The 24,341-nt window shown below is 39.3% G+C and overlaps 2 protein-coding genes across 5 annotated transcripts in view; both read right to left on the bottom strand.

Moving 5' to 3' along the window:
* The window catches only part of LOC138192225 (polyamine-transporting ATPase 13A3-like), a 29,735-nt gene extending 11,566 nt beyond the window's left edge, over nt 1–18,169 (bottom strand). The window contains exons 1-14 of one of the 2 annotated variants that reach the window (XM_069139482.1): nt 17,821–18,169; nt 15,923–15,992; nt 5,572–5,745; nt 5,056–5,235; nt 4,773–4,843; nt 4,539–4,622; nt 4,367–4,436; nt 4,130–4,264; nt 3,822–3,894; nt 3,393–3,524; nt 2,014–2,181; nt 1,761–1,918; nt 1,485–1,673; nt 52–113 (exon numbers count right to left, since the gene is read on the bottom strand). In XM_069139482.1, the coding sequence (XP_068995583.1) occupies nt 52–113; nt 1,485–1,673; nt 1,761–1,918; nt 2,014–2,181; nt 3,393–3,524; nt 3,822–3,894; nt 4,130–4,264; nt 4,367–4,436; nt 4,539–4,622; nt 4,773–4,843; nt 5,056–5,235; nt 5,572–5,745; nt 15,923–15,973 (1,547 nt within the window). In that variant the 5' untranslated portion in view covers nt 15,974–15,992; nt 17,821–18,169. The remainder of the gene's footprint in view (nt 1–51; nt 114–1,484; nt 1,674–1,760; nt 1,919–2,013; nt 2,182–3,392; nt 3,525–3,821; nt 3,895–4,129; nt 4,265–4,366; nt 4,437–4,538; nt 4,623–4,772; nt 4,844–5,055; nt 5,236–5,571; nt 5,746–15,922; nt 15,993–17,820) is intronic. The other variant, XM_069139483.1, reaches the window with a different exon arrangement.
* A 198-nt stretch (nt 18,170–18,367) lies between these two features.
* On the bottom strand, nt 18,368–24,330 carry LOC138192228 (nucleolin-like). 3 transcript variants are annotated; one of them, XR_011177781.1, is made up of 16 exons: nt 24,177–24,330; nt 23,619–23,682; nt 23,438–23,527; nt 23,220–23,363; nt 22,809–22,925; nt 22,591–22,731; nt 22,053–22,124; nt 21,821–21,944; nt 21,581–21,738; nt 20,837–20,966; nt 20,530–20,660; nt 20,238–20,367; nt 20,017–20,150; nt 19,718–19,844; nt 19,336–19,627; nt 18,368–18,734 (listed from the first exon to the last, which is right to left on the bottom strand). XR_011177781.1 is itself a non-coding variant. In XM_069139488.1 (16 exons), exons 1-16 carry the CDS (start codon nt 24,189–24,191, stop codon nt 18,721–18,723), a joined length of 1,821 nt encoding a protein of 606 aa, XP_068995589.1. In that variant the 5' UTR covers nt 24,192–24,330; the 3' UTR covers nt 18,368–18,720. The 3 variants fall into 3 exon arrangements, 2 of the variants coding, with proteins under 2 accessions (XP_068995589.1, XP_068995590.1); XM_069139488.1 differs by having other exon boundaries at nt 19,398–19,627; XM_069139489.1 differs by having other exon boundaries at nt 19,398–19,627; nt 22,809–22,922.
* Between the last annotated feature and the right edge of the window lie 11 nt (nt 24,331–24,341).

Genomic DNA, 24,341 nt, shown 5'->3' with positions numbered 1-24,341 from the left:
TAATCTGATATCTATGTAAGAAGCAACGAGACTAAAGAGAACACCTCCTACCTGCCATCTTCTGCCCTCTGAATACCCCACAGGTCCAAACCGTCCTCAGTGAGAGTACCGGTCTGAGAGACATAAACAGACAGTTAGTGGCTATGCAAGTTGCCAAACAAGGCCTTGTTATCACTCATACCTCAAAGCAGAAAATCAATCTGAGCAGCCCACAATTCTCAGACAGGGGATCAGATATTTGATCCCACAGTTAAATCATAACTGGTGATTTTTATGAATCGATTCAAAACAGCTCAGTAACTGCTTGCTAATGTAACAACATAGACAAGCACAGAAAAGTAAGTTAATGGTATCGTCCAGGTAGAAGCATTTTGCCTTTGGTTTAGTTCTAAATGTGTCTTCAAATAAATTAATTATATAACAAAGAGTTTAAAAAGTACAAAATATTTAATTAAAAAAACATGCAGATTTGATTTACAGCTATGTTGATGACTTGGATCCGTCACAGCCAACTAGCTGTTCAATCCCAGACCAAACTTTGAATTAAGGCTGTGACTAATTATTGCCTTAGGTATCCATTAATCTTTCTTTTCCTAATTAACCACATGGTCTGGAAAATGTCAGAAAATTTGGAAAATACCCATCAAGTTTCCAGAGCCTAAATTAATTTGGGTTCCGCCAACAGACCATCATCAATCGATATTCAGTTTCTTACTGAAAGACCATTAAAAAAACAGCAGACAGTCAAAGCTGAGAGGCTGCTCAAAATGTGACTTCAATGATTAAATGGTTATCAATATTTAGGCCGATTGATTTTCTGTTGATCAACTCATCAATTAATCAATTCATCGTTTCGGCTTTATTTTTATTACTCGTCATACACTAACAACATCAAACCTAAGTGATATACTGAAAAAAACATGTAATGCCATTAGCAGCCTCTCTATCCATCCAACCGTTGCTGAACAGGGACATAATGGACGGGGTGCTGGAGCCTATACCAGCTGACTTTAGGGCGAAGGCAGGGAACACCCTGAACTCAGGGGTGGAGCAAAAAATTCTGGGTCCTGTACATAAGCAGCCTCCGTGGGCCCGTTCCTCTTGATCCATGTCTGTAATGCTGCAGGTCACCAGTACATCACCGGGCAGCTTCTCTAAACATGTCAAAGTCACTACAAGCTTGTACATCATCATTGCTCCCACAATAGATTATATAGGATGCTTTACACGTGAATATGCACCGTAGTATTGACATTTTGAATGCATGAAGATTGATTTTGGGAACAAATGGCATCATTGTACAACCAAAGCACGGCCTCAAGACATAGAGCCTCAGTCTTAGATTTACAGTCATTACTATCAAACAAGAACTTGTACTTGAAATTGAAAACCCTGAAATTCCACTGCATGAACTGCATTTCCTGAATTCAAAACAAGAAGACAAACATCACAGGGGATGAAATGACAGCTGACGTTTGGATTACCTTGTCAAAGCAAACCAGGTTAAGTTGACCGCAAATGTTGATCCTCTGAGGGCTGATACAAAAGATGCCGACACGCTTCAGACGCCGCTGCGCATACACAATACCAGCTGTCATGGCTGCCGGTAAGGCCGGGGGCACAGTGATGGTGATGATGTCCAGAGATTCAATGATGATGGTTTTAGCTGGAACCTGAATATTTTTAAGAAAACAACCATCGGCAGCTGAGATTTAAGAACATTTAAGACATTTATATGTCTTCCAAAAGAGCAGTGATACCTTGTTCATGACACTGAGGACAATAGTGTAGATGAAGCCGATCCCCGCGACTCCAACCAGACACAACAGGAAAAGATAAGCATCCCGGTACAGCTTGAAGTCTGTGGGTTTAGGGTAGAGGATGGAGCGTATGAGTTGACCTTTCTCTGTACTAAAGCCTGTGGGAACACACAAGGAATACCATCATATTATGAAGTCACTGTAGAGGCCGAATATGAGAGTGATCAGTCTAGTCTGTTTCTCTCTGTCTCACCTGTTTGGACCACGACAGCCTTCACCAGTTCACCGGAGTAGAAGCGGGTCTGGATAACATGGGTTCCACAGAACAGGGTGTGTTTCTTGTGTTCCTCCATGTTGTAGCTCCTGGACGCCTCCTCGCCTGAACTGGGCAGGCTGGTTTTAGTAATGGGCACACTCTCTCCTAAAGATTAAGTGGGAATAAACAGAAATACAATACAAAACAAGTCTCAAGTGTTGTAAATAAATGTCAACAAAGACCAGTAAACCATGAAAGTCTTAAATATGGCTCATAATTTGTGTAATAATTACCAAAACACAGCAAACTGTAACTACATGTGACAAAAGGCTTCTTTTCATTCATCATAATGAATTTGGCATATTTTGTTGAACTATGGTGATACATTACACACTTGGTCAGCCTACAGGATTTAACATATTTAACTGTGCTGGATAATTAATCCTTTCAAATAATTACTAAGAATAAAATGTGCAGCTTAAACATAATAGGATTTCTGGCATTGAAGACATAAATATTAGAGATAGGCATAAATGAACTCTAAATTGAGATTTAATGGAGGATAAAGGTTTAGTGCACTTCAGCGGGGCGCTCTAACAGTGAACACATATTCCCATCTAATAAATCTATACATTCAAACATCCAGCATTTTTTTTTCTCGAAGGACTTTCGGCTGTTTACAGGTTGGTAAGAAATATAATAAACTCTGGAATATAATCTGAAGCCTGGTTATGAAGAGCCTTGACAGTAATCTGTAAAATGTTTCTGTCATTACGAAAACAAACTAGTAACCAGTGAAATTATGACATATGCAAACTAATACAATACAGTATGATCCCTTAAAGTTAAAGTCCAGCAGCTGAATTCTGTTAGTTGGAGCCCACCTTGCGTTTTGAAAGACCATCACAGTCATCCAGCCCTCAAACAACAAAGGCATGTCTGACAACTTTTGCATCTTTATATTGAGAATTGGTCTAATCCTGATGTATTTTTGTATATTTGTTTAGATATTAAACTTGCAACTAAGCTGAGACCATTTATAATTATGAATCATGGCAGCAATAGAAGTAACAGCTGTCTGCACCAGTACTAATAATCACTCAATCCTTGAAAGAATCCAACCAATTTATCAGTGTATCATGTCATTTTGGACAATAAAGTTTCTCATTAAACTGTAAAATATCCTGCCTCTATTACATTTTTTTTTTCACATTTTTTTCAACATATCAGTATCGGAATTTTGTCACTTCCTCATATCAGCATCAACCCCAAAAATCCTGCATCTGTCCACTCTAATCCTGGCAGCAGGAACCTTTGCAGAACAGCAGTCAAACACTTTTCTGGGTGACAAGCTCTGGACAACAGTACAGTCTAACCTGTCAGCATGCTCTCGTTTACGATGCAGGTTCCATGAAAGAGCACAGCGTCACACGGCATTATCATCCCATTCGCTGGAATAATGATGACATCACCAGGGACAAGCTCTGTTGACATGGCCTGTTCAATATCTGTGATCAAAATTAAGATGTAGAAATTACATCATATATCTCTATGACGCCAATCATGAGGCAGTTATTATAGACACTAATCTGATTCATGCATCACTCAGTAATAAATAAAAGGGAATAGTTTAGTAAAATTACATGATAATACTTAGTCCAAAGATGTAGTAAAACTTAATATTAAAATACAACCCCATCAGCACAGTTTATGTGTTGACCGTCTTGCTTTCACTCATTACATTTCATTTAGCTAACTCATGGTATCACGACAGTTTTGTATTATGATCAAATATGAAAACCTGCCTTTATTTCCTCTGCACACTGAAACACGGACCACACTGTGTGCAGCCACCATGTCATGAAGCATCACATATTGCTGAAACAGGAGAGACCAAGAGTGAGGAAAAACATATCGGGAAACATGCCAGTGGACAATTGAATATGTTTTGCTGAAGTAATGACACACTTAAACCAAACAAGTCATATACAAAATTAATATGATAAAAAAAAAAAGGTGTCAGAAAGCAAAACTCTGTCATAAAACTAGAAAGGAATAACATTAAATAATCTCATTTTCATTTACATTTTTTTAAGGCTTAGGTAAGACCCACCTTTTTAACGGTATACAATGAGGTAGCTATTGAAATGACAGACATGAAAACTATGGCTGTAGCATAATAGTAGTAGTCCTCTGCACTCCACAGAATAACACTGAAGAGCTGGAATATGTAAAACGGGTTCAAGACCTGATGGAGGAAGAAAAAAAAGAAAAAAAACAGACATATAGATACGTTTTACTGTTGATCTTATTATTAGAGTGCAAAAATAAAATCTCTCAGACTTCTTACCTCTTTTGTGAGCAGCTTGAACAGAGAGGGCACTCTTACAGCGATCTCATTCTCCCCAAAAAACAACCTCCTGATAGGTAAGAATTTAAAGCAGTTTGTAATTTGCTGTTATGACCTGATACTACCTCAAGAATTTATTAGTTCCTGAATGAAATCAGAAGACAGCATGTACCTGTAGTCCTGCAGGGTTTTAGGCAGCCCAGAGTTGTGGTCAGAGTGGACACTTGCACAGCTCACCTTCACATCCTCCAGGCCTCTAGAAAAGTAACGCACATTCATTTCTACTGTAGCAGTGTAGAGCAACATATACATGTACATGACAATTCAATAATAGAGTAAAGAAATAGTGAAATGTTTGTGAACACAGGATGACTAACAGCCCATTCATTTTCAGAGGGACCCTTACTTATAAGATTCAAATTTCTGTAAGACATCATTCCAGTAGTATTTAGTGCTGTGGTGGGTGAAGTAGTGGATCTAAGAGGGGGAAAGAGATGGAGGAGGTGGTTAGAGTGAGTCACAACTTTACAGACATGTTTCAAAACCAGCCAACTACTGATTTAGACTCTAAACTTAAATATATGTATCGAAAACACATTCGTTTCATAACTAGTGTTTAATTATGTTGAAAATATTCAGCTAGTTACAACTGATAAGAAAAAAAAACAGACGGTTTCCCTCTAAAGTACCTGCGCTGGCTGCCGATAAGGAAACTTCCCATGAAGCTCCTCGTGTACAGGACTGACACTATGGTCTCCGTCTCTATTTGGTAGCAGAGCTTTGGACTGCAGTTCCAAACTGTCGAAGGGTTTCTTGCCTGGAGCCGACATCACATGTACTTTGGCTCGAAACCACTGCCTGAACTCATCCTGTGATAACAACATTAAGAATAACATTTTTCCTATCTGTGAGGCCACACTGAATTTATAATTTGCAGAGTAAGAGTTTGTGTGCCAAAGAATGTAAAAAGTGGATAAACTGTGTGCAGCAGCAGCACAAGAGTCAAATCAAAAGCTGAAGTAGCAATAGATTCTGATACAGAAATCAAATTTATGGCAAGTGCTTTATTCACAAATGATGAGTTAACGTGTGTTTACTGCCTCATATATTTGACCTCATATGAAAACAATGTAGAAAATAAATATATATTTAGAAAATAAATAAGTAAACACTGGGAAAAAATAAAGGGTGTGCCGTTTTCCTACCTTTGTCCGGAGCAGCAGAGTGTGTGCGTCCCTCAGCGAGGTGTGTGTGCAGGTGCCCTTGACGCCCCACTCAGGCAGCCAGTAGAGCAGTAGCAGCAGGAGACCACCGGAGCAAACGGCACCTACACCCACCAGGATCATCTTCCACAGACAGGGCCGGTACCCCCACACCTCCTGCACAGGCACACACTCATGTTAACAGACTAAAGGGACTAATACACTGCTGTGATGTTTGTGAGAGAAGACATAAAATACCTGATAATATGCAGCATTACAGTATTGTCCTACTATAAACAACAGTACCCATTGTAATAAAGGAACCCAGTGGATTGGTTAGGCTCACTGATGGCACAGGAGAATAAGTTATATCAGGCTTTAACTCCACAAACTACTACTTAGTGCACTACAGATAAATCACAAGTTTCCCATTTCTTTCACATAAAACCACATGTATGACACATGTGCTTGTCAGCACTGATTTTAAATTTAACAACCTGTCTTTACAAATTTTGTATGGATGCAATATTCTAATGTTCTTTCTGTTAAGTGTATCATGTCGTGTGAGTATGTGACATGTGGCAAACATGCAGCAACATATGATAACATAGGGAAAGCAAGTGGAGTTTTCACATGGGAATCTACATGGGCTTCACACATTACACCATGAAAATGTTCCAAAACCACCTGTTTCACATGGGCAAAATACATAATTCACATGTGCACAAAGACATGTGTCATGTGGTCACATGTGATTACCTGAGTTTGGACATAAGGACTAAAGATGGTTTGCCAATAACCCACTGTGGACCATTAATCCCTGTTCTTCCAATTCTCAGTGCAATATGTACAGTTTTGATATGCTATACAACGACCTGCCCGGAATTAGCTGTCTGGTATTTTAATTAAACACGTTCATTTATAAAGGATAAAGGAAACATTACACTCCTATTGCTTCAAAGTGTTTGTTTTATTGGACAAAAAATTATCTGTAAAATTAAAAATTTAACTAAGATATATTTTCTCTTTCACTAGTCCAACAGTCTATAGTTTATGCTCACAAACAACCAGCCACCTCAAAGACCCTGAGACTTAACTACTGAGCATTAGAAGCTGTTGTGTCTGCTTGCATGTCGTGACAATAAGTCCAACATCTAGATTATTGTGCTGCAGAATGAACAGCACTAATGAGGGCAATGACATTATAGAAGTGTGTTTGTTAACAGGAAGGAATGAAGTTACATTTCTGGTCTTACAGGATAAGTTTGGTTTTCAGTGACAGAATGTGTTCACTTAAAAATACCTGACATCACAATTACAATGTTTTGTTCTGTTGTCCGTGACAGTCGTGACATCATAATGGAACAGAATGCACTTCCTGCAGGAGGACAGACTTCCAACTTCACTTCCACATCAATCTCTTGAGAGGTAAGACCACTTTATTGCTGAGATAAAACTGCTTTTTCTTACTCTTGTCTGTGTAGTGGAGCTGCAGTGTGCTGAGAGAGGAGTAAATTTACTTTGCCAGCATTATTCTCACAAGTAAATTTACTTCTTTCATTAGTTACATTTCAAATAACTTTACAGTAAGATGTGATTGTTTTTGTTATAATGACGAGATGTAAATGTACTTTGTGTCTTGCACAACATCAAAACATTTCTTGAACTAATTGTGGAGAGCGATGCTTCATTGTAGCCCTAAGATTGACTGTATTTTTAATCAGTCTGATTATTGTCACCAATGGTGTTGGTGATTAATATCATTAATAAATATACTGTAACTAAATTTGGTAGCAGTGGAAGTTTAGTATCATTTGTTGAATTAATTATGAAACAATAATATGATCATGAGTATGATGATTTTAAATGTGTAATATGTCAGTTACGGTTGTACATCCAGAATAAATAAACTGAAACTACATTCATTATTTTGATATTTTTGGTAGACCATTGGTGAACTGCAAAGAGCAGGTTTAGTGAAAACCTAAATGCTAAATACTTTGAAATGAAACATTTTAGTGAAAACATTTTAAAATCTGTGATTTTGTTTTCTCCTAACCAAGTCCTGATCCAACCCATCAACATAAAAGTGAACCTGACCTGTGATCATTCAAATAGAGGCCCAGAGTTGCATCTGTGCAATGCAGGAAAAAGCTCCAACAGGTGAAAACACAAACAGACACACATCATATAGTTTTGTAGTCGCTTTGTGTATCTTTCAGTGTAAGTTTCTTGTTTTGATGGAGGAGGGGTTAGGAGGCCTTTTATAAGTCTGTGGGATGTTTCTGTTCAATCTGTCCACGGCAAAAGCACGGGGGACAGGAAATAGCATTGATGTAGTTGTAAATGACTAGCATCTTAACAACACATGATGTTTGTGGCCAATGAAATTTATCAGCACTTGGCCCTGTTAAGAAATGTGAAGTCACATTTCTGATGAGGGAAATAATTAATAAATAAATATCGACTGGAGCCATCACAAGCTAAAAACAGAGTATGAGTCGTGTGATAATGAATAAAATATAGTGATGAAACAAGATAAAATATTCACTTCAGCATTTCTAAACACGAAGCCGTGTCTCTATTGGTCAGTAAAGCTAACCATGCTTGAAGTGAACACTGGCCATCGTATGAGCTGTGGCTTAAACACCAACACATTAAACACAGTTGAATTTGTTCATAAGATGGGCTTCAATGGAAGTGAATGGGAAACATGTGACTCTTGTGACTTCACCTTTAATGTTGAGTCAATGGAAAATTGCAAAAGTTTCTTGGTCACAGCTCTCACACACACACACACACACACACACACACACACACACACACACACACAGGTTTTAATGGCAGAACCTAAAGGACTTTGATGTTATATTTTGACAGGCTGAGGTGTGAAAACTGACACGGTACCCTGTCGTGGATCGACGGGTGTGTTTGGGTTGACTCATATATGCACAAGTCAGGTGGGGTGAATCTGCTACAGATTGTTTAACTGATTGGTTTGTTTGTGAATGTCAGGCATCATTTTATCAATAAAATCCTGTCAGCAACGACTTCATCAGCACAGAGACACACAGGCAGGTGAGCACTAGGTTCATAAACTGTCCGACAAATGCAAACAATCCGAGGATTTTGAGCTGGTTATTGATTTTGCTGTTAAGAGTATTATATTATTCTGGCTCGGCTCTGTCATGAAGCAGTATTTCATTATTTGAGCTAAACTTGTGTAGCTAAATCATCAGACTGAAATAAAACAACATAATTTGGGGACTGAAACTGAAAAGTTTACCTTTTTTCTGCAAATGTAATTTTATTCAAATGATGAACAAAAATCATTGGATTTTTCAGATCAACTGTTATGGTTAAACTATGATTTATCATCATGGCCATCTTGACTTGATGGGAGGCTGTATAAGAAAATGAACCTGCTTGGGACCATTAACCTCTATTCTCAGTGTAATGTGTACAGATTGATATCCAAGATAACCGCCTGCCCTGAATTAGCTGTATGATATTTTGATTAAACACGTTCATTTATAAAGGAGGAGGTTGAGAAAATACACACTCCTATTGTTTCAAAGTGTTTGTTTATTTTATTGGACCTTTTATGTTTAAAAATGATTAATACAATTAAAAATTTAACTAAGATATATTTTCTCTTTCACTAGTCCAACAGTCTATAGTTTATGCTCACAAACAACCAGCCACCTCAAAGACCCTGAGACTTAACTACTGAGCATTAGAAGCTGTTGTGTCTGCTTGCATGTCGTAACAATAAGTCCAACATCTAGATTATTGTGCTGCAGAATGAACAGCACTAATGAGGGCAATGACATTATAGAAGTGTGTTTGTTAACAGGAAGGAATGAAGTTACATTTCTGGTCTTACAGGATAAGTTTGGTTTTCAGTGACAGAATGTGTTCACTTAAAAATACCTGACATCACAATTACAATGTTTTGTTTTGTTCTGTTGTCCGTGACAGTCGTGACATCATAATGGAACAGAATGCACTTCCTGCAGGAGGACAGACTTCCAACTTCACTTCCACATCAATCTCTTGAGAGGTAAGACCACTTTATTGCTGAGATAAAACTGCTTTTTCTTACTCTTGTCTGTGTAGTGGAGCTGCAGTGTGCTGAGAGAGGAGTCAATTTACTTTGCCAGCATTATTCTCACAAGTAAATTTACTTCTTTCATTAGTTACATTTCAAATAACTTTACAGTAAGATGTGATTGTTTTTGTTATAATGACGAGATGTAAATGTACTTTGTGTTTTGCACAACATCATTTTCATTTGTAAACTTTGCTTTACTTGTGGCCTACGCTGCCTGTGCAATATTGACTGCTTTTGTGTTTTTTCTTGCCACTCAAGATATTTTTTACATTTACTGAAAGGTTTTCAGTCCTTGCATTTGAGATCCTTTTGCATAATTTTATATGATGTCAAAATTCAAGTGTATTTAATGGGTTTCTGTTGCCCTAAATATGACTGCGTTCTTTTTTTTATCCTCTTGTACTGTTTGTTGAAGTTGTTTTTCTACAAGTCAAATGAATACAACCGTCAGGTCAAAGTTAAAGTGAACACTGACCGTGATATCAGCTGTGGCTAAAACACCAACACAGTAAACACAAAGTTGAATTTGCCTGCAGGATGTGCGTCAATAGATGTGAATGGAAAAACGCCAAAATGTCATGTGACTTCACTTTTGCTTTAATGTTGATGAACAGGAAAAATGCAAAAGTTTTTTTGGTCACAGCTCTCACACACACTTAACTCAGAGTACACCTGACCAGAGTTAATTAAGATAACTTTGATCAGTTCCCCATCTGTGGTTTCGTCATTGAGTCAATGTTAACTGTTTGTTACTTCTAATTTCTGGAAAATATGGCACATTTTTATCCACGAATTAGCTTGATGAGTGAATATTTATATTCTTACTGCACAGTATAATGACGAGCAGTGACCAGAGGAACTGTGCTCAGTTAATTTGAGTTAAGTTTAAACGAGTTAGAAAATCCTAAAGAAAGAATGAATTTGCAAAGCGTGCTGCTTAAAAAAAATAACGATCATGAGTAAAATGATTTCTCTGCGTGTGTTTGTGTGTGGAGTTCAACAATGTCGGTAAAAATATTGAGGAAGCTTTCATGTGTTTAGGAAAATACAAGGAGTAGAGCTGGAAAGGGAGCAAGTAGAGGATCGTGGAGAGAAAGTAAGGAAAGAAGTAGGTGTGTAGAACAGCAACAGTAGAAGAGCATCAGAAAGGTAGGCCAAAGATTAAACTCTATCAACAAGACGGTTTACAGCGGGACACTTCAAATGGTAAGGTCACACAATCACATACAGAATTGAGGAAATATTTTACGTATAAAGAAAAATACAAAAACCTGTTTTAAAAAGTACAAAAATGTATCTAAAAAAACCCAGAAAAACTTAAGAAAATTAGAGCAAATATATAAATAAAATAAAAATAAAACTATTATGGATCCTCATTCAATTTCAATGGGAAGAAGCTTTCCCCTCTATTCACCTGTCCGGGCCTAAAACCCGTCTGCGTAGTAAACCGTGTTTGAGCAGAGCACTCAACCCGAATGTCATGTTTAGTCACGACCTGCACACATTGTGTTGTAAGATATTTGACCAAATGTAGGTCGTAGCGTGACAGAACACATGAAGCAAAATGGAATATGTTTTGATTCATGTTAGCATCAAAGAAAGTCAGTAAGGCAACCAGGGGGAGTCCCGACTCCAGCAGTGATTGTGCACGGATCAGGACAGACACAGTCATACTGTAGCACAATAAAAAGAAGAAAAAATAAATAACAAAAATAAATAGATAAGTAAGGTCAGTGTATTTGGTAAGAGTAATGTTGTCATTTTTGTACTCATGTGGTGTTTGTCTTTTAGAAGGATTTAAAAAATATTGGATTTCTCAAACTGAATTGAAGTTACATAATAACAGATCCTGGATCGAGTTTCAAAAAAAGTTGTTTTTAATTCAAAATCACAGGTGATCGAAATCCTGACATACATGAAGAAATATGTAAAGTATAACATATATATGAAAAATGTCGCGATGCAACTACGTGAATTGGATCTGATCTGAGAAACGCTAAGAGAAAGTAAAACGAACACAAGATGTAGAATCAGTCTGTCTGTCTGTTTCCCACCTCCCTTTGGGTCTCTGTCCGTCTCTCTCCGCCCTCTCTGTGTCTGTATGTCTTGCCCCTCCCTTTGTGTCCCTGTCTGTATGTGTCCCCACTCCCTTTGTCTCTTTATGAATGCCCCACCCCCCTCCCTATGTGTCTCTTTCTGTCTCTAATTTACCTTTGGTATGTCTTTCTGTCTGTCTCCATCCTCTCTGTGTCTGTATTTCTCGCCCTTCTTGTGTGTCTCCGTCTGTATGTCTCCCCCCTCCTTATGTATCTCTTTCTGTCTCACCCCTTCATTTGGTATCTCTGTCTTTCTGTCTCCCCCCTCTCTTTTTGTCTCTGCCTTTCTGTCTCTCCCTCCCATTGCTTCTCTGTATGTATCCCCCCTCCCTTTGTGTCCCTGTCTGTATGTGTCCCCCCTTCCTATGTGTTTCTTTCTGTCTCCCCCTCCTTGTGTGTCTGTATGTCTCCTCCCTCTCTTGTGTGTCTGTTTTTCTGTCTCCCTCATCCATGTGTCTGTATTTTTCATCCCTACTGGTTTGTCTGTCTGTCTTTCTCCGCCCTCTCTGTGTGTCTGTATGTCTTCCCACTCCCTTTCTGTCTCCCTCCCCCTTTTTTTCTCTATTTTTATGTCTTCTCCCTCCCTTGTGTATCTGTCTTTCTGTCTTCCCACTCCGTGTGTCTGTATGTCTGGTCCCTCACTGTGTCTCTTTGTCTCTGTATTTCTACCCACTCCCTTTGTGTCCCTGTCTGTATGTGTCCCCCCACCATGTGTCTCTGTATGAATGCCCCTCCCTATGTCTCTCTTTCTGTCTCACATTTCCCTTTGGTATGGCTGTCTGTCTGTCTCCATCCTCTCTGTCTGCTTTTCCCCCTTCTTGGGTGTCTCCGTCTGTATGTCTCCCCCCTCCCTATTTATCTCTTTCTTCATTTGGTATCTCTGTCTGTCTGTCTCCACCCTCTCTGTGTGTCTCTGCCTTTCTGTCTCCCCCCTCCGTGTGTCTGTATGTCTGGTCCCTCCCTGTGTCTCTTTGTCTTCCATCTCTCTTTGGTATGTATGTCTGTCTGTGTCCACACTCCCTGTGTGTCCGTATGAATGTCTCCTCCCTCCCTTATGTGTCTGTCTTTCTGTCTCCCCCCTCCGTGTGTCTGTATGTCTGGTCCCTCCCTGTGTCTCTTTGTCTTCCATCTCTCTTTGGTATGTATGTCTGTCTGTGTCCATCCTTTCTGTGTCTGTATTTCTCCCGCTTCTTGTGTGTCTCCGTCTGTATGTCTCCCCCCTCCCTAAGGGTCTCTTTCTGTCTCAACTCTTACATTGGTATCTCTGTCTGTCTGTCTCCACCCTCTTTGTGTGCCTCTGCCTTTCTGTCTCCCCCCTCCCCTTTTGTCCCTGTCTGTATGTGTCTCCACCTTCCTATTTTTCTCTTTCTGTTTCCCCCCTCCCTTTGGTATCTCTGTCTGTCTGTCTCCGCCCTTTCTGTGTTTCTGGATTTCTTCCCCTTCCCTTTCTGTCTCCCTCCCCCTTTGTGTCTCTGTCTGTATGTTTCCTCCCTCAATTGTGTGTCTGTCTTTCATTCTCCCCCTCCGTGTGTCTGTATGTCTGGTCCATCCCTGTGTCTTTTTGTCTCTGTATTTCTCCCCCCTCCCTTTGTGTCCCTGTCTGTCTGTCTCCATCCTCTCTGTGTCTGTTTTTCCCACTTCTTGGGTGTCTCTGTCTGTATGTCTCCCCCCTCCCTATGTATCTTTTTCTGTCTCACCCCTTCCTTTGGTATCTCTGTCTGTCTGTCTCCACCCTCTCAGTGTGTCTCTGCCTTTCCGTTGCTCTCTCCCATTGTTTCTCTGTATGTCTCCTCCCTCCCTTCGTGTCCCTGTCTGTAGGTCTCCGTGTGTCTGTATTTTTCATTCTTACTGGTTTGTCTGTCTGTCTTTCTCCGCCCTCTCTGTGTGTCTCCTTCTTTCTTCTCCCTCCCTTTGTGTCCCTGTCTGTTATTCTCTTCCCTCCTTTTATTCTCCTCCCTCCTTTTGTGTCTGCCTTTCTGTCTCCCCCCTCCTTGTAGCTGTATGTCTGGTCCATCACTGTGTCTCTTTGTCTCTGTATTTCTCCCCCCTCCCTTTGTGTCTCTGTCTGTATGTGTCCCCTCTCCTTTGTTTCTCTGTCTGTCTCCCCCCTCCCTGTATGTTTATATGTCTTCTCCCTCCCTTTGTGTCTCTGTCTGTATGTCTCCTCTCTCCCTTGTGTGTCTGTCACCCCGTCTCCCCCTTCCATGTCTGTATGTCTCGTCCCTCCCTGTGTGTCTCTGTCTGTCTGTCTACCTCTCCCATTGTGTCCCTGTCATTGTCCTCCCTCCCTGTGTCTCTGTGTATGAATGCTCCCCCCTCCCTATGTGTCTCTTTCTGTCTCCCCCCCTCCCATTGGTATCTCTGTCTATATTTCTCCCCCTCCCCGCATGTCTATACGTCTTCCCCCTCAGTGTGTGTCCCTGTCTGTATGTGTCCCCCCTCACTGTATTTCTACCCCCCTTTGTGTCCCCGTCTGTATGTGTCCCCTCTCCCTGTGTCTCTGTATGAATCCTCCCCCCTCACTATGTGTCTCTGTCTGTATGTCTCCCTCTCCCTGCTTGTCTCTGTCTGTGTCCCCCATCCCTTTGATTCTGTTTGTCTTTCTCCTCATCCCTGTGTGTCTCTTTCTGTCTCCCTCCCCCTTTGTGTCTCTCTCTGTCTGTCTCCCCCATCCTTCTTTGTCTCTTTGTGTCTGTGTTTGACCTATTCTGTTTGTTTGTGCTTGACAGTTGCATTTTTTTTTTGCTCAAATCAGAACAACCTAGCAGATATGAAGTGATAATAATTCATCTGAGACTCATCGCGATGGCTTTTACTTGGTTGTGGCTGTTGGCGACTGGATTGATTAATAAACTACAGAATATGACCATGCGTTTGATTTGATTGTTTGTCGCCGTATGCGAATTTGACTTTCTCGTATGGTTATTCAGCCCATCAAATATGTACCATTTTGGATTCCCGAAGTTAGTTATTAAGTTTGGGCATGCTTGATTACATTATTAATGATCCTGCAAAGCGAGTGGTGCTTCATTAGACTCTCCATCTTGGTGATTGTAGCAGTGCAGCTGTCAAGATTATCACTACCAACATTTTGACAGAATTCTTCATTTTCATTGTTCCTCTCTATTCATTACATATTAAAGTAAATGCTGTCTGGTCTGACACTGATACTTGAGTAGGCCTGACTCGTTCAAATTTTGCGTTTTACATCCTGAAGGTTTAAGCCTGACATGTTGGTTGGTCTCCCAGCAGGGGATTTCATCCCACCCCTGCGTGGTTGTTGGGAGGGAGTAAGCCTGGCAGAGAAAAACGACTCGGATATCACATAGGACTTTCAAGAAACTAGTAAACGCCCAGTTGGGGTATCTTTGCTTAATTTTCAATTTAATGGTGATGACAACAGCATTAATTAAAACCCTATTGTCAATGTACCAAATTGAAACAATATTGAACAACTTACTGCCAATGTTTTTGAGATACTTTCAGGCTTTGTAATTATGAAACAAGTGTGTGACTGTTCTCGCTCCATGAAGTGAAGTGACTGTGAGGTTTTGTCACTTGACTGATTCTCTGATTGGAACTTTAATTTTGCACAATTGAGCTGCATCTTTCTGTGGAAAAATACAGATAAAATTCTATGTTTGGAGAGGAAAAGGGCTTAAATCCATAAGCCTTTTTGTTCTCCAAAAATAGATTTTTATCTATCATTTTTCATATCAATCTTACGACTGCAGGAAACATCCAAATTACCCCGCCTGGGGATTGATATGGTCTTATCTTATCTGGTTGCTGGCAGTAGCTTAATCTTTTGTATCTTCATAGAAATCAATCGTTTCTTCCATTTATCTGAATAAAAGTAAATAACTGCATTTCCAAAAATGTTGATTTTACTACTACAACTAGAGCGGCATTCACTCACTTTAAAATCCAGACCAATTTAAATTCCCTCTTTAATCCACACAGATACATGTAAACATACAACACATCTCTAGTAGTTATTTGTGGTCTTCATTCACAACCAGGTTGTTACACTTGCATCCAGTAACAAACTGTTCTTCTACCAAGTAAAGTTACCACATGATGATACGTTGTTAAACACAACATAAAATGATAATATGAAGAAATTAGAATAAGTAACACTTACCATCTCGTTCTCTAGGCCTTGGTTGATGATCTTTACCTCTCTCGTCTTCATTCTGTCAGAAGTACAACAACTGCAAAGAAATATAAAAATAAGAGATTATTATTATTATTATTTATCTATTTTACATATCCCCAGCAGGTAGAGTTTGTGGTCAGCAAAGATGTTGCTACTTAAATGTAGGCCAGGACGATTAAAGGGTTCAGTTTTATGGCTTCTCAGAGGCAAAGAGGTCAGTCACTCATTTACTTTTCTATTATACGGGCTCATTTCCTTAACTGGAGACAAACAGAGGTAGAATTTGTTAAAAACTCAAACAGAAATAAGTCATATTTATAAAATCTTTACCTACATGATAAATAATGAACTTCAACCGACCTAAACTGCGTTCAAAGGCTTGGGTGATCATTCAGAAAACATCTGCCTTCATAAGTTTTACCTCTTCAATCTTAATATTGTTGATTCACACATTTCCTGGAACATTAGCTGGGACGGATGTCGATGTTCCTGTTTATGATTGTACGTGTTAATCAATTTTAGTCAATGTGACTTAAGACAGTTAAAATGCGCATGGCCGCCCTCGTTTCAAAAACATCTCATAGTAAAGTTAGGCTCATTTCCAGATGGTTTCTTTTTCCATCACAACAAAAAAGGTGTATTAAAAACACCCATTACTATGTCTGATCAGCAGGATGGTAATCACCTCGGTGTCCAAACACACTAACCTGTCACTTCACAGTATCCTGTTTCGATTAACTGACAACTCTATTGACAACTTTACTGACAGTTTATAGAATTCCTTATAGCAAATCTGCCTTTAGGGTTGTTAAGCAATGATCCAGTGCACTATAGGCTGCAATAAATGGAAACCTTTGCACCATGCACACATGTTCATGTTCAATAATAGCCACACACGCTGTAATATTTGACTTGGCGTTTCTGACCTGACCTCTCAAAAAGCTCCAGGTCTGTAAACACAATTTCGACTTTGTTTTAATGGCCCTCCTGAGACTTATTATTTTACAACTTTACCTCAGAGGATTGTATTTAATCCACGGAAACAAATTACTTTAATAGAGCAGAAATCATGAAGTACTCACCACATTTGCTATGGCACATATGAAAGCAAAACAAACCACGATGAGACAAAAGGTTGACCTTCTCCATCAGAACTATGTAAACTCTGACAACACCTTATATCTCAGCATGAACATCCCCAGCATGAGTGAAACCACCATGCTGCGGGGATGCACCTCAGTACCAGGTCCTGTGGGGTTTGTGGGGGTAGACAATAAAGGAATGGAGGATAAATAGAAGAAAAACCGTCTGCAAGCCAACCACAAACTAGGATACAAGTAATGGCTTCAACACAAACAATGTTTAAGTCCTGTAGAGGACAAATCAAAGCCAGATTTCATCCAATCCATAGAGAATGCAGTGTCCTTATGTGTTCAGGGGATACAGAGCTATTCACACAAACTCAGAGGTGAAACTGGTGTCAAAGGTGCCTCAGATACATACTCTGGAGGGTGATTGAGAAGAATTTATAAATTCCAATTAACCTATCATAAAGCTGTAAACCAATAAACTATAGTCCAGAAAGGAGGAAGAACCAACTACTCTTATTACTTCAATGGCAATACGTTTTAAATGTGAAAAACCAAAAGCCTAAAGTTTTCTACCAGAGTTAAAATGATAGATTTCCACTATTTCAACACTGCCTCTTATACAACCACATGTTGAACGTAGAGCCGCTTTCAGTTTTACCGACATGATACAAAGTCTGGAACTGTTTCGCAAGTTGAAATTGAACTGATATGAGGCGTATTTATTTAAATCCATCCGAATAAACGACAAAACGCGTCAAACGCAGCGTGTAAATAAGCTTGTTGACAACTTACCGACAGCTCTTGTCTTCTGTATCAACAAGTGAGTCGTTGCATAGTAAACGGTGGCATTAAAAGTTTGCTCGGATGCCCTCTGCAGCCTGTTAGCTCTGCGGATCTTACGGCATGTGTCGTCTGGAGAAACGCGCGGCGGACACAACAGAGACCCACGCTGCGCGGCGACGGGACCGTCCCAAACCGGTCCATTCAGAAGGAAGTGGGAAAACAGGATGTGAGGTCATTAGAGGACACCGTCGTGGTTTAAGGGCTGAATTTCTGCAAGTTGCAATAAATCGGAGCTTTGCAGCGGCATGTGCGGGCAGCAGACGGTCTGCAGTTAGCGGGGAGCATTCAGCAGCCTCTGGAGCCTCCACTGTGTGCATTGAATAATGCAACATGTCAGGATTGGTCAGAGGATGTGGCATGTTGGGCTGTGGGACTGGTGTTATTTCAGGTCAGTGGCAGAGAAGAAACAGTCTGGCTGAGATTTCACTAAGTCCCGGGCTTAACCTCTTTTGAGTCTTTATCACAGATGTTTGAACAAAAACAACAAAACACCAGGTTTGGTTTTTGAAATACATTTATCTTCACGTTAGAAAATACCGTCATCTGATCAAATCTTAATGAATAACAAAACCGCAGTGTGAAAACAAATCAGGTTTCTTTCAAAGTATTTCATATATTTTTTTTTTGTAAATGAATGGTTTAAAATAGAAAATGTAAAGCTAAAATTACAGAATGACATTCATTCATTATATGGTGCAAATTTTACACCAAAAATACTCAAAACAAACAAACTCAAACAGCTATAATAAAGCAAAAATATTTTTTCAAAGTCTTACATATGGTAAGGTTTTTCAAGATAACTTAGTTTTTCTTTTCCACTTTTTTTACAGCATCCTGTGATGTGCTTGCTCAACGTCCTCTCCCTGAAAAGACAAAAAAAATACAAATATATATATATTTCATAACTTTTTCTTTATGGCCATCATAAACAAAGCTGATCATCCAGTCCAAAACCATGAAAGTACATTAAAAACACACAAAGTAGTTAAATTCAACCCTCTCTTAACTTCTGAACATCACGAGCTTTATCTGTTTAGCTTGAGACCATAATAAAGGTCAAATTTATCCCTGTACTAAACATTGGATGAATTTAAGCTGGATATCAAAAGCATAACAGACATTTATGGAAGAATCCTCAAAACTATTTCTAAGGTGCAAGCTGCTATAATTTTAACTGCTGAAGGTGCTTTAATCATAATTTAGTTTTTTGACCACTTTGGGTGCTCGTGCAATTATGTCTAAACTAAGATAGTATCACTGACCAGTACACAAGTGGTAAAGTTGTGTTAAACACTGAACACTAACTTGGTGCTGAGCAGTATTTCTTCAGAGCTGTAAAACCAAAACAATGAGCTAAAAGACAGTAAAGTGCTCCGTAGAGTTGAAGGGAACTGTAGGATGGGGTGATAATTATTTATGAGTTCATCACACGTTCATGCTACTTTAAATTTGCACTTAAATTACATTTCAGTCTTTGCTGAACTCTCAAGAAGGAGCCTTTTCTGTATCCGTCAGTTAGGCGTTACCTCCTTTGCCGCTTCTTCCACCTCTGAAGCGTCCCCCTTTGCCACGACTTGGACCTGCAGACCGTCTATCGGGACGCCCCGGCAAGCCTCCTCCAGTACCTAGTCGACCTCCTTCACCCTTGGGTCTTGCATACGCCACAGTCACTTTGCTGCCGTCTATCTCGCAGTCCTCCATGGCTTCTTTGGCAGCTTTGCAATTTTCTTCACATTCAAATTCCACAAAGCCAAACCTGATTAAATTATGACAGAAAAACAAGTGAAAAAAAAAAACACTTTTATACACCATTACTACATTATGTAAACGACTTTATGCTACCGACCTCTTTGAGACTCCCGTCTCTTTATCTGATCTGATTCTTGCAGTCAGGGCTCCTTCAAAGGCACTTTGAAGTGTCTGTGCAGTTGTCTTCTCAGCGAGGCCCAGTACAATCAGAGTTTTAGACAGGACTAAACAGGAACATTTATAAAAAAAATAAATTAAAAAAAAACTTTAGTAACATACTTTTTTTTTAACTCAAATTGCCATTAGAAATTGAAATATAAACTTCAAACTGCTTTAATCACACAGCCTGTTAAATAACACCTAAATGGAAAATGTGAAATGAACAATCACAGATACCTTTATCTTTCTTTGACTTTTCTCTCGTTTCACAGAACTGCACTTTAGGTACTCTTTTACAGATTTTAATATTTTGGGATGACTGCAAGGCCTTTTCTGCATCCTCCACAGATGCAAACTCAACAAATGCAAATCTGCAGAGAAATACACACCTTCCATGAAAATATTCAAATACTTTCTTCATTGAATACAAATGAATTAATCAGCGTACATGTACTTACCCTCTTGCTTTGCCTTGGGTTTGAGGTAAGGTGACATTAACTGCATTCTGAAATACATTCTTCAAGTTTCTTTCTTTCACGTTGTAGGACAAATTGTTCAAAAACAAGGTGTTGCTTGGAGGAGCTGCACCTGTGACAATGAAGACAGACTTTTTCTCAATAAAAGGTAAAAATGAAACTGACTAACGTTCAGATTTAAAAAAAAAAAAAAAAAAAAGAAAGAAAGAAACTGAAAGAAAATAATGCATTAACTTCAGAAATTCTAGCTACTGAAGTTACACCAACGATTTACCTTTTGTGCCGTCGTCTTTAGCGTCTCCTACAAAGCTCACAATCAAAACCCGGTCTTGGATCTTAACTCCTTGTTTTTGCTGCTGTGCTTTCTTTGCCAAGTTTTCAGTTTTAAACTCCACAAAGGCAATACTATAAAAAAAAAAATAATAATAAAAAAAAAATTAAATAATATAATAAAGGGATATTTCATTCAATACATATTACAAATGTTCATTGAAAATCTAAATCATTGATTTGTTGTGCTCATCTAACTCCATTGCATGTTAGGAAGTGAACTTTGATGCAGATTTTTTTTAAACACTCACCCGCGGCTCGGGACTTCAGCCCCACCAGGAAACCTGACGGCGATGGCCTTGTGAAAGAGTTTCAAAATGTCTTCTTTTGTTGCATTGTATGGCACGTTCTTCAGAAACAAACATTTGGCATCTTTGGCAGCTAAAAACAGGACAGTCACACTTTGTAATATTATATATCCCAAGGTTATCACAACATGAATTTGATATTTAAAAAGTTGATGAATGTATACGAGTTCTTCTATCCATCCATTTAAATTAGTGGTTCCTAACTGGTGAGTTGAGACCCCCCCCCCCCCCCCCCTTTTAATTTTGAGTGAGTCGTGGACGTGTCCGTGAAAACAAAAGTTAAGGGTAAAAGTCAAACTTATATTTTGATGTTTACAGAAGTTCTGACACTGCTTGTACTTTGAAGGGCATTTGTTTGACGCAGCACACATGCAGTAGCAGTTTTCTGCCTTTTTATTTAGTCCAAGAAAAGTCTTCTTTCTTATTTCATATAGTTCAGTGTAAGTTCTTGCCGAGCATCACCAGGTTAAACTTGTCTGAAGAGTTTATATGCCTTTAATTTCATTAGAGATATTGTGTATTACTGCACTGCATGTTTCTGTTAAGTCAATTTGAGCGGCCAAAAATGTCAAAACTTTAAGTTGAGACCAAATGACGAAGGAAAAACGTGGGTCCAGAAAGTCGGTCAGATAGGAACCATCGATTAAAAAAAAAAATGGCTGGGCAATTTCATGAAGTACTTTTTACCTTTATTGTTGAGTGGGGGAGTTTTCCTCTTCCGTTTGCCCTCACTTTTGACCTTTGCTTTGGCAATCTTCATTGGCTTATCAAGGACCATCTCTCCATTTAATGCCAAGGCTTTAGTAAAGTCCATTTCTGAGGCTAAATCTACAAACGCATGTTTTCTACAACGACAGAAATTACTTTTCAGTTATTTTGTGTAGCAGCAGCATTGACAAACCCAGTACCTGATGTAAACACACTTACTTGGACCGCTCTAAGCGGATGTCTTGAAACAGGAGACTTTGTGTCATGAAGTAATTTGCTAATGAATCTTTGACCTCTTCAAATGTTTTTGAGGTGTTCAGGTTGCCAACAAAAACACAAAAACCTGCAACAGAACAAGGCAGTAAAACACGTGTTGGCAATAACTCAGCAAGCATATTGGGCATCTGACAAGTTGAAGAATTTATCAGTCAGTCATAATACGAGTTCATACCATCATTGATGAGTTTAGTTTTCTTTGATGGGGAAGTCTCAACAGCAGGCTTTGCCTTCCGTTTTCCATTCACTGCAAGAGACAGAAAATGTGTTTATTATTTGATATAGTGACAAAACCAATGAGGAGGATTTTATTAGCCTGGTATTACCAGACCCAAAATTACTGCATGCCTTTGTCCTTTGCAAAGGTAGCAGAGTATAAAAGACCCTGAAGAGTTCATTCTGGTAAAATCTTGAAAACCATAGCTCATGTACACACATTTCAAACTTTAACTGGGCTACAATACAAAGACTCAAATCCACTTTCAAACACATGTATTTTGAGATCTGACCAGGCTGCTGTGAAATAGTTTGAGTTTTTGTATAACAAAAAAGAAAAAAGGAAGTACAAAGGAAGGAAAAATAAAGAGTGGAAGACAAATAATTGAAGAGAATATAAGAAAAAGAAAGTCAGAATAAAGGAGCAGAGAATTACCTTCACTTTAGACACTTGTTTTGTCTTTGCCTGTTAAACATGAACTCAACATGATGCTTACCTGCTTTCTTTCCAACAGTCACCTGTTCACTTCTGTTGGTTTCCTTTTCAGTATCATCACCATTTTCTTCCTCATTCTCCTTCTTCCAGGTTACAGTTGCTGTGGGTGAACTTTCATTGTCTTCAGTGTCCATTTGAGAGTCTAAAGAAGAAGCTTTATTACTGTCACTGTTCAGAGTTTCACTCAAACGCATTTTTGTGTCGTTTTATTTGCAGCACCTTGTTCATCTCCACATTCCTCCATCTTTTGGTCCATCTTCGTCTCTGCAGTCTGGCTGGGTGCTTCCTCCGTGGAACGGGCTGCTTCAGCTGAAGAGATGATCCGAGTCTGTTCTGCTGGTAAAAATATTCATACTGTCGCTTAAAGACAGTGTAAAACTGTAACTGTTGTCAATGGGTTTTCTGTGAGAGAACAAACTATAATTTATTGTGTCTTCCAGTAAAAAGGTCAGTAATTTATACATGGAACAGCACTTTATTACAGAGCTTTTTTTTTTTTTCCTTCTTCCCTTTAACATTTTTCAACACCGAGTGGCCTTTTTAAAAAGTTTAATACAGTAAGATTTGAATATCAATTTCAACTGCAACGATAAACACATATTAGAGGAGAAATAAAAATGACTCTTTTACCCGTCATCTCTTTTTCAGTGATGTGATCACTTGGACATGCTTTCTTTTCCGCGTCGTCACCTTCTTCTTCACTCTTCTTTTCCCAGGATACGGCCACTGTAGGGGTGTTTCCTTTCACTTCTATGATGCTGTTCATCTGAGGATCTACAAAGACATTTTCAGTTCTCGCCGCTGCTCAGGATTTCAGTCAGGAGTTTTGAGTTGAGAGCTTGCAGTACCTTCTTCATCTTGGACCTCATCCTCCCGTTTCATCTCCTCCTCTGTCCCGACTATTTGTTCACTGGATGAGACGGCCTCAGCCTGCCCTTCTGAAACAGATGTTGTGTTATTGCCATAATTCAGCAGATGAAGTCATGTTCACTGTAAAAGTCCAGTTGTTTAGAGGAAATAAACACTTGCCGGTGACGCCGTTGTCCTCCTCAAGTTTAACAACTTTACTTTGTCTGTTTTGACGTCTTGGAGCCTGAAACACATGGATGAGATTGTAACTCTGCTCGTTTCCATTTCCCAATAACCATTTTCCCTGTTGTCTTCAAATCGCGGGTGATGTCTGACAAACAGTGAAAACCACAAAGACTCGTGTTACACTTATAAAAGCTGCAGATTTTCACATTAGACCTGAACCAGTGCAGGTCTGGTGTTCTCCCATGACAGACAACTGAAAAGACGAATTTCCAATCAAGCGTGATGCCATTTAACTCAAGTCAACTGACTAACCATTTAGTTCATTAATAATCCAGCCAATTTTAAATATAAAGGACGTTATAATGCACCGCCAGTTTGTACAGCTGCAAATAAACATCTTAAAACATGTGACTTTTATGTAGGAAAAACTCCAGCTCCATCTGTTAGCTTGTTAGTTTGCAAGGAACAATAAATCCACAGTTATCTTATAACAGTCTGCCGAGTTCACCTCGGAGCCTTGTTAACATAAATGTAATGTGGCGTAGTTCTTACGTCTGTCTTCGCCATGTTACGAGTTCAATCAGCACACGAAGTCGAGCAGGAGCAGAGTCGCAGCCGGTGAACACACGCGTGCTCGGCTACAAACACCCACATGTGACTGAATTTAAACTAATCACTGCGCATGTGTGTGACGTACTACGGATGCCCACATGGGCA

Source organism: Embiotoca jacksoni, unplaced genomic scaffold (assembly GCF_022577435.1).
Source record: "Embiotoca jacksoni isolate LCO1_2020_lvr unplaced genomic scaffold, fEmbJac1.0.p SCAF_83, whole genome shotgun sequence".
Lineage (NCBI taxonomy): Eukaryota > Metazoa > Chordata > Actinopteri > Embiotocidae > Embiotoca > Embiotoca jacksoni.
The sequence above is the reverse complement of the archived record's forward strand: the minus strand, read 5'-3'. Positions and strand labels throughout refer to the sequence as shown.